We start from the raw sequence: 16582 nt of genomic DNA on the forward strand, positions 1-16582 counted from the left end.
AAAACAGAGATGCGTGTTTTAGGTCCCAAGAAACAAAGAGATCTTCTGTTGAATCTGACAATTATCTTGATGGTTGTACAGTCGTCTCAAATAAAACTGTGAAGGACCTTGGCGTTACTCTGGACCCTAATCTCTCTTTTGACGAACATATCAAGGCTGTTTCAAGGGCAGCTTTTTTCCATCTACGTAACATTGCAAAAATCAGAAACTTTCTGTCCAAAAATGAAGCAGAAAAATTAATCCATGCTTTTGTCACTTCTAGGTTAGACTACTGCAATGCTTTGCTTTCCGGCTACCTGGATAAAGCACTAAATAAACTTCAGTTAGTGCTAAATACGGCGGCTAGAATCCTCACTTGAACCATAACATGTGATCATATTACTCCAGTGGTAGCCTCCCTACACTGCCTTCCTAAGGCAAGGGCTGATTTCAAGGTTTTACTGCTAACCTACAAAGCATTACATGGGCTTGCTCCTACCTATCTTTCTGATTTGGTCCTGCCGTACATACCTACACGTATGCTACGGTCACAAGACGCAGGCCTCCTTATTGTCCCTAGAATTTCTAAGCAAACAGCTGGAGGCAGGGCTTTCTCCTATAGAGCTTCATTTTTATGGAATGGTCTGCCTACCCATGTGAGAGACGCAGACTCGGTCTCAACTTTTAAGTCTTTACTGAAGACTCATCTCTTCAGTGGGTCATATGATTGAGTGTAGTCTGGCCCAGGAGTGTGAAGGTGAACAGAAAGGCTCTGGAGCAACGAACCGCCCTTGCTGTCTCTGCCTGGCCGGTTCCCCTCTCTCCACTGGGATTCTCTGCCTCTAACCCTATTACAGGTGCTGAGTCACTGGCTTACTGGTGCTCCTTCATGCCGTCCCTAGGAGGGTTGTGTCACTTGAGTGGGTTGAATCACTGGCATGATCTTCCTGTCTGGGTTGGCACCCCCCCCCCCCCCTTGGGTTGTGCCGTGGCAGAGATCTTTGTGTTAGTTAGTGGTTGAAAATATCCCTCTAGTGGTGTTTGGCCCTGTCTGGGGGTATCATCGGATGGGGCCACAGTGTCTCCTGACCCCTCCTGTCTCAGCCTCCAGTATTTATGCTGCAGTAGTTTATACGTCGGGGGGCTAGGGTCAGTTTGTTATATCTGGAGTACTTCTCCTGTCTTATCCGGTGTCCGGTGTGAATTTAAGTATGCTGACTCCAATTCTCTCTTTCTGTCTTTCTGTCTTTCTCTAGGAGGACCAGAGCCCTAGGACCATGCCTTTTTTATTTTATTATTTATTTCACCTTTATTTCACCAGGTAGGCTAGTTGAGAACAAGTTCTCATTTGCAACTGTGACCTGGCCAAGATAAAGCATAGCAGTGTGAACAGACAACACAGAGTTACACATGGAGTAAACCATTAACAAGTCAATAACACAGTAGGAAAAAAATAAAAGGGGAGTCTATGTAGTGTGCAAAAGGCAGGAGGTAGGCGAATAATTACAATTTTGCAGATTAACACTGGAGTGATAAATGATCAGATGGTCATGTACGGGTAGAGATATTGGTGTGCAAAAGAGCAGAAAAGTAAATAAATAAAAACAGTATGGGGATGAGGTAGGTAAAAATGGGTGGGCTATTTACCGATAGACTATGTACAGCTGCAGCGATCGGTTAGCTGCTCAGATAGCAGATGTTTGAAGTTGGTGAAGGAGATAAAAGTCTCCAACTTCAGCGATTTTTGCCTCAGGACTACCTGGCATGATGACTCCTTGCGGTCCCCAGTCCACCTGGCCATGCTGCTGCTCCAGTTTAAACTGTTCTGCCTGCGGCTATGGAACCCTGACCTGTTCACCAGACGTGCTACCTGTCCCAGAACTGCTGTTTTCAACTTTCTAGAGACAGCAGGAGCGGTAGAGATAGGCTATAAAAAGCCAACTGATATTTACTCCTGAGGTGCTGACTTGCTGCACCCTGGACAACTACTGTGATTATTATTATTTGACCATGCTGGTCATTTATGAAAATTTGAACATCTTGGCCATGTTCTGTTATAATCTCCACCCGGCACAGCCAGAAAAGGACTGGCCACCCCTCAAAGCCTGGTTCCTCTCTAGGTATTGGCCTTTCTAGGGAGTTTTTCCTAGCCACCGTGCTTCTACACCTGCATTGCTTGCTGTTTGGGGTTTTAGGCTGGGTTTCTGTACAGCACTTTGAGATATCAGCTGATGTAAGAAGGGCTATATAAATAAATTTGATTTGACAAGACTATGGTCGACTAAGGTATGGGCTTTTTTTGACATTGCAGCTGACAGCGCAGGTGACTCCCGACTGACTGATCAACAAATCACCTTGCATCAAAAACTAACTACTAACTACTAATATTTGTAGATTGGTTCGTCACAGCTTACCCACAATGCATCATAGATTTGATGCTCTTGAACATGGCTTGTCTTTCCGAAGAAAGTTTCCCTGCTGCCATGGCGACCATGCAACGTCTTCTTCCCATAATCCGCCATAAGTGGAGGTCTTTGAGTTCTACATTGGCTGAGTTTGTCTGACTGTGAGATTATTCCTATCTGGTGTCTAATTACATCTCCTCCTGTGCTAGAGGTCTGCCAAAGTCTGACGTTTATCACAATCTCCCATTTACTCACTAACGCATTAGCACAGGCTTTTTTCATAACCTTCTTAGCATCACAAATAGTGTCCTATTCCCTATGTGGTGCACTACTTTTGACCAGGGTCAATAGGGCGATGGTCAAAAGTAGTGCACTAATAGTGAATAGGATGCCATTTGGAATACATACCGTGTATTGTCTGTGACCCCCCTCCCCATGTAATTCCCCTTTGGCAGACCTTGGTGTAAAATATGTCCAAACCGCTGCTTAGTCAATGGTGCTACACATTAGATATTTATGCAAACAAACTCTGAGGCAAATGAAGTCATTTCAAAACACAGTGTAGTGAGAGATGTGTAATGAAAGATGGGAACCACAAATGAAGAATCTTTGAGGGCCATTTAATGTGGGCAAGTGTGTTATGACGGTCTTTTATAAAGCTTACAGTCTGGCCAAAGTTTGTCAAGTTCAGCAAAGTCTAAATCTTAGATAAACCAGAGAGCTTTATGGGTAATGAGATGCATTAATTAATCTAATCCTCTTTCTTTGCTTAAATTTTTTCGATTTCCAGGAAACCGATCTCATCTCCCACTAAAATTACATTTGGATTGAACTTGTTTTAGCTTGTTTTAACCTAGTGTTTTTTCCAGCCATAAATCAGAACGCGTCAGTCGAGAACAAATTACCATGGAACATATGTATGGAATGACTCCGCTTGTAGGGTTCAAGCTTGGAATAGCCTGGTGCCGCCATAGGCAGCCATGAACGCTCCTGTGCCATCTGCCAGAAGTAATGTGTCAAAACCTTGATCTGAAATACAATCCTTTAACAGACCATTGAGAGCAACACAAACAATAATAGGCTGTGAACAGGCAAGGGCCTGCTCTGCGTTACACACACACACACACACACACACACACACACACACACACACACACACACACACACACACACACACACACACACACACACACACACACACACACACACACACACACACACACACACACACACACACACACACACACACACACACACACACACAGGTGGTTTTCACTTAGACCTTACATTATACAGTAGTTGTGCTTTCTCGGTCAAACACATGCTGGCACACACACTTATGCACACACAAACTCGCACAAAACACGCACGCACGCACACACAGTCTCAAAGTGCATTCTGATCTCTGATGCTTCACGGGAAACTGAAGTGAATGCCCTCACATTCAAGCACAGACAAACCCCCTTATTAAAGTCTGCACGCCATAGACGAGACAAGAACAACAAAAGATGCCTCCTTATACAATTGCCTGGATAACTAAGGACATAACTAACTGTAGACATTTTGACTTGAACTTTTCTCCCTTGCTGCTTTTGACTTATCTGCCCTCACTCTAAAAAATAAAAAACAACTGAGAAAGTTGACATGACCTGTAGGTGTATTTTACCTCATACCCAAGACCACCGTGGAATCAATAACAAGCAGAGTGTGGCTTAGGATCAAAGCACCAACCTGGGCAGAATGAAACACTCGCAGCTAGGCTAGAGGAGAGAGAGAAAGAGATAAGTGTGTGGGGGCTTGGAGATTGGAGACTAGTTGGTTGATAATAGCAGTCTCTCTCTCTCTCTGTGGTTCTCTCTCTCTCTCTCTCCTGTTATCAGTGCATGCCTCAGATGCTCCAGAGCCTTAACACTGCCAGATGTGTCATTAAAAAAGTCCAGCTTAGCCAACTGGGTTCTGGTACACTCCATGGCCTTCTCTGATGGAGCAGACATTTCCACAGCAGCCAAGACGACAGGCAAGTGGGAGTACATTTGAAAGTGGACGCTGGGATTGAACCCCAGTCTCTGGTGGGGAGCAGTACAAATGTGACTGGCCAGGTGTGTTACCACTAGACTACAGAGGTCTTCCAGGGGAAAACTGTAGGCTTTCAGCTTCAGTTAAAGTCCTGGCCCTGTGGCCTACGTCAATTCATTAGACTTTCGGACACACGCCCGAAATGTCACCTGTCACACGCGCTTATCATCCGGCCACAGCCACGCAACTTCAGTGCCAGACCCACCTCCGTACCTCTGCTGTAGCCGTGGGCTACGTCCCAAATGGCACCATATTAATTATACAAGGAGTATTCCAAACATGAGGAACACATTCCTACCATTGAGTTGCACCCAATTTGCCCTCAGAACAGCTTCAATGTGGACTCCTGAGTGGTGCAACTGTCTAAGGCACTGCATATCAGTGCAAGAGGTGTCAGACCCTGGTTGGATTCCAGGCTGTATCATAATCGGCCATGATTGGGATTCCCAAAGCGCGGCGCACCATTGTCCCAGCGTCGTTAGGGTTCTAGTCCTTAGGAAACTTTGCAATATATAGTTTTTTAATGTATCATTTCTTGCATTGTTGCCCAGAAAATCTTAAGCGTTATTACATACAGCTGGGAAGAACTATTGGATATCAGAGCGACGTCAATATCAGCACTACAACCAGGAATACAACTTTTCCGAAGCGGATCCTTTGTCCGCACCACCCAGGGCATTTGAGGCCGACCCAAAACAACTCCACTGGAGAAGAGGAAGACGGAGCGGTCTCCTGGTCAGACTTCAGAGGCGCGCACACCACCTACCACTCCCGAGTATATTACTGACTAATGTCAAGTCCCTAGATAGCAAGTTTGACGAAATCAGGACGGGTTGCTTTCCAGAGAGACATCGGGGATTGTAACATACTCTGTTTCACAGAAACATGGCTCCCTCGAGATATGCTGTTGGAGTTGGTACAGTCACCTGGCTTCTCAGTGCATCGCACCGACAGGAATAAACATCTCTCCGGGAAGAAGAAGGGTACAGGTGTGTTTCATGATAAACGACTCATGGTGTAATTGTACCAACATACAGGAACTCAAGTATTTTTGTTCACCTGACCTAGAATTCCTCACAATTAAATGCCGACCGTATTATCTCCCAAGAGAATTATCTTTGGTTATTGTCACAGCTGTGTATATACCTCCTCAAGCCGATACCATGACGGCCCTCAAGGAACTTCACTGGACTTGCAAACTGTAAACCATATATCATGAGGCTGCATTTATTGTAGCTGGGGATTTAAAAAAAGCAAATTTGAGAACAAGGCTACCTAAATTCTATCAACAACTCGACTGTAGCACTCGAGCTGGAAAAACACTGGACCATTGCTACCATTGCTAACCTCCGCAATGCTTACAAGGCCCTCCCCCGCCCTCCTTTCGGCAATCTGATCACGACTACATTTTGCTCCTTCCTTCCTATAGGCAGAAACTCAAATAGAAAGTACCCGTGCTAAGGACTATTCAACGCTGGTCTGACCAATCAGAATCCACGCTTCAAGATTGTTTTGATCACACGGACTGGGATATGTTCCGGGTAGCCTCTGAGAATAATATTGAAGTAAAAGCTGAATCGGTGAGTGAGTTCATAAGGAAGCGTATAGGAGATATTGTACCTACTCGGACTATTAAAACCTACCCTAACCAGAAACTCTGGATAGATGGCGGCATTTGTGCAAAACTGAAAGAGTGAACCCCCGCATTTAACCATGGAAAGGTGACTGGGAATATTCCCGATTATAAACAGTGTAGTTATTCTCTCCGCAAGGCAATCAAACAAGCAAAATGTCGGAAGAGAGACAAAAGTGGAGTCGCAATTCAACGGCTCAGAAACAAGACTTAAGTGGCAGGGTCTACAGACAATCATGGACTATAAAAGGAAAAATCAGCCACATCACGGACACCAACGTCTTGCTTCCAGACAAACTAAATACCTTTTTAGAACGCTTTGAGGATAATACAGTACCACCAACGCGACCTGCCACCACTGCACACTGCCCTATCTCATCTGGACAAGAGGAATACCTACTTAAGAATGCTGTTCATTGACTATAATCTCTTCAACACCATAATACCCTCCAAGCTGATCATTAAGCTTGAGGCCCTGGGTCTCAACCCCGACCTGTGCATTTAGGTCCTTGACTCTCTTAAGGGCCACCCCCAGGTGGTGAAGGTAGGAAACAACATCTCCACTTCGCTGATCCTCAACACTGGGGCCCCACAAGGGTTCGTGCTCAGCCCCCTCCTGTACTCCCTGTTCACCCATGACTGCGTAGCCATGTATGCCTCAAACTCAATCATCAAGTTTGCAGATGACACAATAGTGCTAGGCTTGATTACCAACAACGACTAGACAGCCTACAGGGAGGATGTCAGGAGAATGTCAGGTGTCAGGAAAATAACCTCTCACTCAACGTCAACAAAACAAGGGAAATGATCGTGGACTTCAGGAAACAGCAGAGGGAGCCTCCCCTATCCACATCGACAGAACAGCAGTGGATAAAGTGGAGAGTTTTAAGTTCCTCGGCACACACATCACTGACAAACTGAAATGGTCCACCCACACAGACAGTGTGGCGAAGAAATATGGCTTGTCACCTAAAAACCTCAAACTTTTACAGAAGCACAATTGAGAGCATCCTGCCAGGCTGTATCACCGCCTGGTACGGCAACTGCACCATCGACAACTACAGGGCTCTCCAGAGGGTAGTGAGGTCTGCACAACACATCACCGGGTGCAAACTACCTGCCCTCCAGGACACCTACAGCACCCGATGTCACAGGAAGGCCAAAAAGATCATCAAGGACAACAACCACCTGGGACACTGCCTGTTCACCCGGCTACCAGCCAGAAGGCGGGGTCATTACAGGTGCATCAAAGCTGGGGTCGAGAGAATGAAAAACAGCTTCTATCTCAAGGCCATCAGACTGTTAAACAGCCATCACTAGCACAGAGAGGCTGCTGCCTACATACAAACTTGAAATCATTGGCCACTTTAATAAATGGAACACTAGTCACTTTAATAATGCCACTTGAATTATGTTTACTTGTCTTGCATTACTCATCTCATATGTATATACTGTATTCTATACTATCTATTGCATCTTAGCCAATGCCACTGTGTCATTGCTCATCATTATATTTCTATTTATATATTCTTATTCCATTCCATTCCTTATTCCATTAGTTATTTGTTGTGGAATTGTAGGATATTACTTGTTAGATATTGCTGCACTGTCGGAACTAGAAGCACAAGCATTTCGCTACACTCGCAATAACACCTGCTAACCGTGTGTATGTGACCAACAAAATGTGATTTGATTTGGTGTGCCTGGCACCTCCTACCTTACCCCATTCAAAGGCACTTAAATATTTTGTCTTGCCCATTCACCCTCTGAATGGCACACATACACAATCCATGTCTCAATTATCTCAAGGCTTAAAAATCCTCCCCTTCATCTACACTGATTGGAGTGAATTTAATGAGTGAATTTAACAAGTGAATCACCTGTCATGCACAGGAGGTTGGTGGCAATGGGCTCGAGGGAATGACTGAAGCGGAATTTGTGGAATGGCATCAAATACATTAAACACATGGTTTCCAGATGCCATTCCATTTGCTCCGTTCCGGCCATTATGCACTATACAGGGAACAGGGTGCCATTTTGGAACACAGATGTGTTCATGCCCAATGCCTGGCCTGAAACCAGGACAACATGGGACCTGGGCTCGACCTAGGAACCTGTATGGATGATATCGGTCTATAAAGAGGTGAAATCTACCACGCTATGATGATAACTCCGGCTGCTGGCTCACCTTTCTAACCGCTAGGCTACCTGCCGCCTAAATGAGTTGATAAACACGATGTTAAGATGATCCCAGTGCCACTGTGTATTTGTTTAGAGAAATTGCTAAATCATTGAAGCACTTTCCAAGGAGAGACAGGCGGACAGTGAATGAGGGCTGTCAAAAAAGCAACAACAGCACCCAAAATAGCTCTGCCAATGGAATATTTACAGCGTCTGCAGCGTTTGTATGCAGGCCTCAGCAGGAAATGTGAAGAGAATTCTGTCTTTGTCGTCATCATCACTCTGACTCACATAGAGAAACACGGAGCTGACTCCTCCAAGCCTCCATCTGCAACAATACACAGATCGTGTATTCTGTTTGAAAGTCTTTTCAGAGTGTGTGGTGCGGTGGCATGGATTAAAGTCATTCTTCAGTTCAGAAGAGCGATGAGTAAAAACGTGAACGCTTCAGTTGAAAGAGGGGAGACAGACAGAGGAAGAGACGGAGAGACAGATACATGTAGGAATAAAAAGAGAGTGAGAGAGACACAGACACCAAGGTAGAGGAAGACTTGTGTGTGTGTTTGTGCCTGGCGTTAGCATGTAGGAAGGGCAGGAGTCCTCCTGGCCAGTGGTCTGTTTGTGTAAAGAGGTTGGAGTGAGCACACAGAGCCACAGACTGGGAGACATCTGGTTTCCAGTACAGACCTGCCCCTCATAACCCACAACCTGACTTTATACTGGAGGGAGGAACAACTGGGAAACGGAGGGAGAAAGGAGGTGTGTGAGTGTGTGTGTTGGGGGGGGGTCACACACACACACACACACACACACACACACACACACACACACACACACACACACACACACACACACACACACACACACACACACACACACACACACACACACACAACACAGTGCTACAGATCTGCAGACTTCCCAGCATGCCCTGCTCACATTCCTGACCTCCTTCTGTCACCCGAAAGTTTGACTCACACCCACACCTCCCCTCTCTCCTACCACCACCCTCCCCCCTGCCAAATCCCTGTCTGTCTCCCCTGTCTCTCCCCCGTCTCCCCTCCCCCCAACCGACTGTCTCGGAGTTAGACCAGAAACACACAACTCAGATCTCACACCTGAAATAACGGGATACACACTCTGTGTGTGTGTGTGTGTGTGTGTGTGTGTGTGTGTGTGTGTGTGTGTGTGTGTTTTTATTTTTTATTTTTTTTATTTCACCTTTATTTAACCAGGTAGGCTAGTTGAGAACAAGTTCTCATTTGCAACTGCGACCTGGCCAAGATAAAGCATAGCAGTGTGAACAGACAACACAGAGTTACACATGGAATAAACAATTAACAAGTCAATAACACAGTAGAAAAAAATGGGCAGTCTATATACAATGTGTGCAAAAGGCATGAGGAGGTAGGCGAATAATACAATTTTGCAGATTAACACTGGAGTGATAAATGATCAGATGGTCATGTACAGGTAGAGATATTGGTGTGCAAAAGAGCAGAAAAATAAATAAATAAAAACAGTATAAAAACAGTATGGGAATGAGGTAGGTGAAAATGGGTGGGCTATTTTCCTATAGACTATGTACAGCTGCAGCGATCGGTTAGCTGCTCGGATAGCTGTGTGTGCGTGTTAGCTGCTAAATGACTAAAATGTAAATGTAAATGTTTGTGTGCATGTGTGTGTGTAACTGCAAGTAAACATCTTGATTGACAGAGGGCGTAGGCAGCGTAACAAAAACACTGCCAGTCTGTCATTCAAATAAACATGAGGGTTTACACAATACGCCTGTACCTGAATACCAGCTACTCACCAAAACTAACAGAGTGAATAACTTATTCCTAAAAAGTTCCTCCTACACTACCTGCTTATGGTTTAGACTTAACCTTCAAGACTTCAAGACAATGGCACGGTAAAACCATGGGCAGGTTCATTGTACATCCCAAATGAACCCTATTCCCTATATAGTGCACTACTTTTAACGAGGGCCGGGCGATACCAGTGCACTATAAAGGGAATAGGCTGCCTTTTGGGACACATCCTTCAACTCTCCTCTTGTGCTAAATCTAAGCTCACTGGGGTGTGGGAATGTGACGATGTGGCCAAAAGTGAGGGATCAGACCCCCTGCACCCTTCCCTAATCCGCACCCCACAGAGATAACAACAATGTGACGGGGCTCCAGTCATGTGACCAGGTGAGGAATGTGTTCGACTCCCAAGCATCCCCCAGGATAGGATACATAGTGCTGATTTGATCCATGCACCACACACAACACAACACACTAGTCTGACTGATGAACAGGACAGGAAGCCGAGCCCTGATAGGTAGATCTAATCCTGGACCATACACAACACAACACACTAGTCTGACTGATGAACAGGACAGGAAGCGGAGCCCTGATAGGTAGATCTAATCCTGGACCATACACAACACAACACACTAGTCTGACTGATGAACAGGACAGGAAGCGGAGCCCTGATAGGTAGATCTAATCCTGGACCATACACAACACAACACACTAGTCTGACTGATGAACAGGACAGGAAGCGGAGCCCTGATAGGTAGATCTAATCCTGGACCACACAACACACTACTCTGACTGATGAACAGGACAGGAAGCCGAGCCCTGATAGGTAGATCTAATCCTGGACCATACACAACACAACACACTAGTCTGACTGATGAACAGGACAGGAAGCGGAGCCCTGATAGGTAGATCTAATCCTGGACCATACACAACACAACACACTAGTCTGACTGATGAACAGGACAGGAAGCGGAGCCCTGATAGGTAGATCTAATCCTGGACCACACACAACACAACACAGTAGTCTGACTGATGAACAGGACAGGAAGCCGAGCCCTGATAGGTAGATCTAATCCTGGACCATACACAACACAACACACTAGTCTGACTGATGAACAGGACAGGAAGCGGAGCCCTGATAGGTAGATCTAATCCTGGACCATACACAACACAACACACTAGTCTGACTGATGAACAGGACAGGAAGCGGAGCCCTGATAGGTAGATCTAATCCTGGACCACACACAACACAACACACTAGTCTGACTGATGAACAGGACAGGAAGCGGAGCCCTGATAGGTAGATCTAATCCTGGACCATACACAACATACCAGTCTGACCAATACACACACAACAAACAGATAGCCCACTAATCCTCTCTTAACGAAGTGTAGCCAACCACACTGATAAATGCACAGGGCAAGAAAAGTCAAACTGAGTAGCATGGGTGTAAGGAAACTGCCCTGGCGGCCAATGTCTACTGCAGGGTTGCCCTAGCACTACACAGCTGGTTCAAATAATCAACTAACCATGAAGGTTTGACCATTTGAATCAGCTGCGTAGTGTTAGGGCAAAAACCTAAATGTGCACCGCTTGGGGTCCTGAGTACCGAGTTTGGGAAACACCAGTCTACTGAAACTAGACCAGCACCCATCCACTGTAACTACTACAATTACTATGCTACTATTACACTACAGTACAAGAGTTACAACCAAAAAAACAACAACACGGAATGGAATACATGCTCATAAACTCTGTGTGTGAGACGGATTATTCAGAGGTTGTTGATTCTCGCTTTTCACAAGCTCTTGGTGGCAGCCCCGGCTACGAATACCCAACAATGTCCCTAGTTTGACACTAGGGTGTACACACCAGTCTCACAGTGGTAAAGCAATATGAGTGTGGTCCAGTACTTACTGTGCATAGAGCCCTGTGGGAGGGCCGAGGCTTTAGGCGGGCTGATTCTACTCTTGGGTTGGGCCCCCGTGTCCCCAGTCTGTGCCTGGCTTAGGTGGCTTTGGCTCTGGGTCTGAGATTGCATCTGGCTCTGCTGTTTGTCTGTCTGCTGCTGTGCAGCCAGGGCCCTCTGCTTGGTCAGGGTCCCGTCGCTGCCAGCCCTCATCAGCTTCTCCCCCACACTCACCACCCTGGCTCGGGCCCCTCCCGGAGCCTCCTTACGGGAGGATGGCAGCTTGGATCCTGCACCGACCGAGGAGGGCCGAGCCAGCCTCGAAGCTTTAGACATTCTGGTGAAAGTCAGTGAAAGGTCTCTGGGACTCTCAGTCTATCGGTCTCTCTCAGTCTCTGTCAGTGCCAGGTCCGGGGTAGGTGAAAGGGTAGGGTATACCAGGTCTCAGGGCTCCTCAGTGTGTCTCCCACTCAGCTCTGCGAGTCCTGACTGGAGCAGGTAGGCTGGGCTGAGCAGCCAGAGGGAAGAGGGCACTTTTGGGAAGGCAGAAGGGGAGGAGGAGGAGAGAGAGAGAGAGAGAGAGAAGGGGCGGGAAGAGTCAACAGGTCCCTGGAAGGTGTACTCTTCTCCTGGCAGGGCCTCCTGGGCTCATCCTCCAAAGCAAACAGAGCTGTGTGTGTGTGTGTGTGTGTGTGTGTGTGTGTGTGTGTGTGTGTGTGTGTGTGTGTGTGTGTGTGTGTGTGTGTGTGTGTGTGTGTGTGTGTGTGTGTGTGTGTGTGTGTGTGTGTGTGTGTGTGTGTGTGTGTGTGTGTGTGTGTGTGTGTGTGTGTGTGTGTGTGTGCGAGTCTTCAAACCTGTGGATCAGCAAGAGGTGGTGGGCCAAATGCAGAGAAGAAGCCAGGTCCTTAGTGTCAGCGCATTCCAGCTCTATAACCCACTGTCTTTCCTCTCTGTCGCCCGATCTGTCACACCCTCTCGTCTCCTTTTCTTGAATCCTGCATACTCCCTCTCTCATTGACGACCCTGTCAAACACAGACAGTTCTTAGTCCGAGGCAGTTCTTTTCCGTCTCCTCTTTTCCTTCTCTCCACTGCTCCGCAGTAGTTCTATTTTTTCTTCTTTCCTCTTCTCTTTCTTTTTTCGGGTTTCCTCTTCTTTGCTCTTCCACTGCTTTTCTGATGCTCAGTATGTAACTGTTCCAGTGCTTGGGCGAGCACCGGGCGAAACACACTGAGAGATAGAGAGAGAGAGGGATATGGAGAGAGAGAGAGAGAGAGAGAGGAACAGAGAGAGCGAGAGAGAGAGAGAGAGAGAGAAAAAAAAGAGCACGAGGGAGAGAGCAGGAGAGAGAAAGAGAGCGGAGGATTTGGGATCCCTCCTCTTCAGGTGCAGCTGCTGAAGCCGTTCCAGATGTGTGTCAGTCGCTTCACGTCACCGCTCAGCCGCCCAGCACACACACAGCTGCACGCATTCCTGCTCACCACTCCATCGACGGATTCACCTCAAACTCCCATCCCTCTCTCTCCCACTTTCCTTCTCCTTTCTCTCTCTCCTTCCCTCGTTCACACTGTCCCTCCAGCTCAGTTTCACTCCTCCTCATGCGTGAGAAAAGACGATGTCCTGACAATGGAAGCAGTCAGAATACACACACACACACACACACACATTCTCACACACACACTAACATATACATAAGACCCCTTCACTGGGGGAATTTACAGAGAATTAAAGAGCACAGAGGAAAGGTGGATTAATGTAGAGCACAGCAAGCTTCGCTGGACGGTGTGTGTGTGGCCCTGATAGGCTGCCACACAGAGCTTCAGATAAAAGAAAGGGAGAGAAAGGGGGGGGGGGTAAGACCAGTGAGAGGCAACATTGAGAGATGGGAGAGAGAGAGGGAGAGAACTGTGAAGGTGAGATACATTTTTTAAAAGACATAAGAAGTTCATTTGGGGATCGGAGAGCTTCAGAGGGGCATTCTCCTCCGTCTCTCCTCTCCCCTCTCCTCCCTCTCCTCAGAACCTACACAAAATGTTCTTTACATCTGTACACACTGCTTATCCTCACACTCAGCACTAACTCCTCTCCTGAGTTAACGTATAGGATACATCCCAATTGGCACCCTATTCCCTATATAGTGTACTACCTTTGGCCAGGGTCCATAAGGCTCTGGTAATTGGTCATGCACTACAGTATATAGGAAATAGCGTGCCATTTGGGACAGAACCATAAACACAATCTCAGACTTCAGTATGGGTATGAAACAAGATGCTGACAGACCCATGGTCAGGCTGTCCTCATTACAATGCCTTGATCTCCAATAGGAAGAACAAAATAACTGATCTGGAGACGGTGGTAAAAACAAAGTTAACTATAGGAGATGACAGAATCCCTGAGGGAGATTACGTTTTTTTTAAAGGGTCAAACGTGAGGCTGATCGTTTACAGGCAGGTCACAACACATTTAGACACACACACGCACGCACACACGGTATGATTCACATACAGTGGGGCAAAAAACGTATTTAGTCAGCCACCAATTGTGCAAGTTCTCCCACTTAAAAAGATGAGAGTGGCCTGTAATTATCATCATAGGTACACTTCAACTATGACAGACAAAATGAGAAGGAAAAAAATCCAGATTTTTTATGAATTTATTTGCAAATTATGGTGGAAAATAAGTATTTGGTCAATAACAAAAGTTTATCTCAATACTTTGTTATATAGCCTTTGTTGGCAATGACAGAGATCAAACGTTTTCTGTAAGTCTTCACAAGGTTTTCACACACTGTTGCTGGTAGTTTGGCCCATTCCTCCATGCAGATCTCCTCTAGAGCAGTGATGTTTTGGGGCTGTTGCTGGGCAACACAGACTTTCAACTCCCTCCAAAGATGTTCTATGGGGTTGAGATCTGGAGACTGGCAAGGCCACTCCAGGACCTTGAAATGCTTCTTACGAAGCCACTCCTTCGTTGCCCGGGCGGTGTGTTTGGGATTATTTACATGCTGAAAGACCCAGCCACGTTTCATCTTCAATGCCCTTGCTGATGGAAGGTTTTCACTCAAAATCTCACGATGCATGGCCCCATTCAGTCTTTCCTTTACACGGATCAGTCGTCCTGGTCCCTTTGCAGAAAAACATCCCCAAAGCATGATGTTTCCACCCCCATGCTTCACAGTAGGTATGGTGTTTTTTGGATGCAACTCAGCATTCTTTGTCCTCCAAACACGACAAGTTGAGTTTTTACCGAAAAGTTATATTTTGATTTCATCTAACCATATGACATTCTCCCAATCTTCTTCTGGATCATCCAAATGCTCTTTAGCAAACTTCATACGGGCCTGGACATGTACTGGCTTAAACAGGGGGACACGTCTGGCACTGCAGGATTTGAGTCCCTGGCGTGTGTTACTGATGGTAAGCTTTGTTACTTTGGTCCCAGCTCTCTGCAGGTCATTCACTAGGTCGCCCCGTGTGGTTCTGGGATTTTTGCTCACCCTTCTTGTGATCATTTTGACCCCACGGGGTGAGATCTTGCGTGGAGCCCCAGATCGAGGGAGATTATCAGTGGTCTTGTATGTCTTCCATTTCCTAATAATTGCTCCCACAGTTGATTTCTTCAAACCAAGCTGCTTACCTATTGCAGATTCAGTCTTCCCAGCCTGGTGCAGGTCTACAATTTTGTTTCTGGTGTCCTTTGACATCTCTTTGGTCTTGGCCATAGTGGAGTTTGGAGTGTGACTGTTTGAGGTTGTGGACATGTGTCTTTTATACTGATAACACGTTCAAACAGGTGCCATTAATACAGGTAACGAGTGGAGGACAGAGGAGCCTCTTAAAGAACAAGTTACAGGTCTGTGAGAGCCAGAAATCTTGCTTGTTTGTATGTGACCAAATACTTAATTTCCACCATAATTTGCAAATAAATTCATTAAAAATCCTACAATGTGATGTTTTTTCTCATTTTGTCTGTCATAGTTGAAGTGGGAGAACTTGCACAATTGGTGGCTGACTAAATACCTTTTTGCCCCACTGTATGACTACGAACCAAGGTAATGCCACAACAGGTGTAACAGCCGGTGACATCACTGACAACACTGCTGTCAGGCTCCAGAGGCTACCCACCACTCACATATCATGGTGCATGTGCTCAGTTTCAGTGTGTAGCATGTGGCTGGCGTGTGAAGCAGAAGTGTGTTAGCTTGATGTACTGTACGTGTCATAGCGTGCTGAGAGACTTAACACCGTGGAGAGGATTATAGTGAGCACAGGATGAACGGAGGCAGACAACAAACTATGAGAGGAGGAAAGAGCAGCCAGTCGTAGCCAAAAGGCTGTACCACCAGGTCTGTTTCCACAGGAAAGAGGGGATCACCAGTTCCCCATCTGATTGGACCGTACCACTGATCTATTTCCATGACTGGTAAATATGAAGACGGTGTGGGACATAATGGAAACCGAGCAATGATATGCTTGTACAACCGTATCAGACATTTTTCTTTAAACAGTTGAAGAGATGCTGAAGAAATGTACTGCTTGTACTGTACCGTATCAGACATTTTGCTTTAAACAGTTGAAGAGATGCTGAAGAA

General features: G+C 46.2%; 1 protein-coding gene across 1 annotated transcript in view; it reads right to left on the reverse strand.

The window, feature by feature from the left end:
- si:ch211-285f17.1 (sickle tail protein homolog) overlaps window positions 1-12706 on the reverse strand; it is a 187465-nt gene extending 174759 nt beyond the window's left edge. Inside the window, exon 1 of the mRNA XM_046356220.1 lies at window positions 12001-12706. Within this exon, the coding sequence (XP_046212176.1) occupies window positions 12001-12328 (328 nt within the window). The 5' untranslated portion in view covers window positions 12329-12706. The remainder of the gene's footprint in view (window positions 1-12000) is intronic.
- Between the last annotated feature and the right edge of the window lie 3876 nt (window positions 12707-16582).

Source organism: Oncorhynchus gorbuscha, linkage group LG07 (genome assembly GCF_021184085.1).
Source record: "Oncorhynchus gorbuscha isolate QuinsamMale2020 ecotype Even-year linkage group LG07, OgorEven_v1.0, whole genome shotgun sequence".
Lineage (NCBI taxonomy): Eukaryota > Metazoa > Chordata > Actinopteri > Salmoniformes > Salmonidae > Oncorhynchus > Oncorhynchus gorbuscha.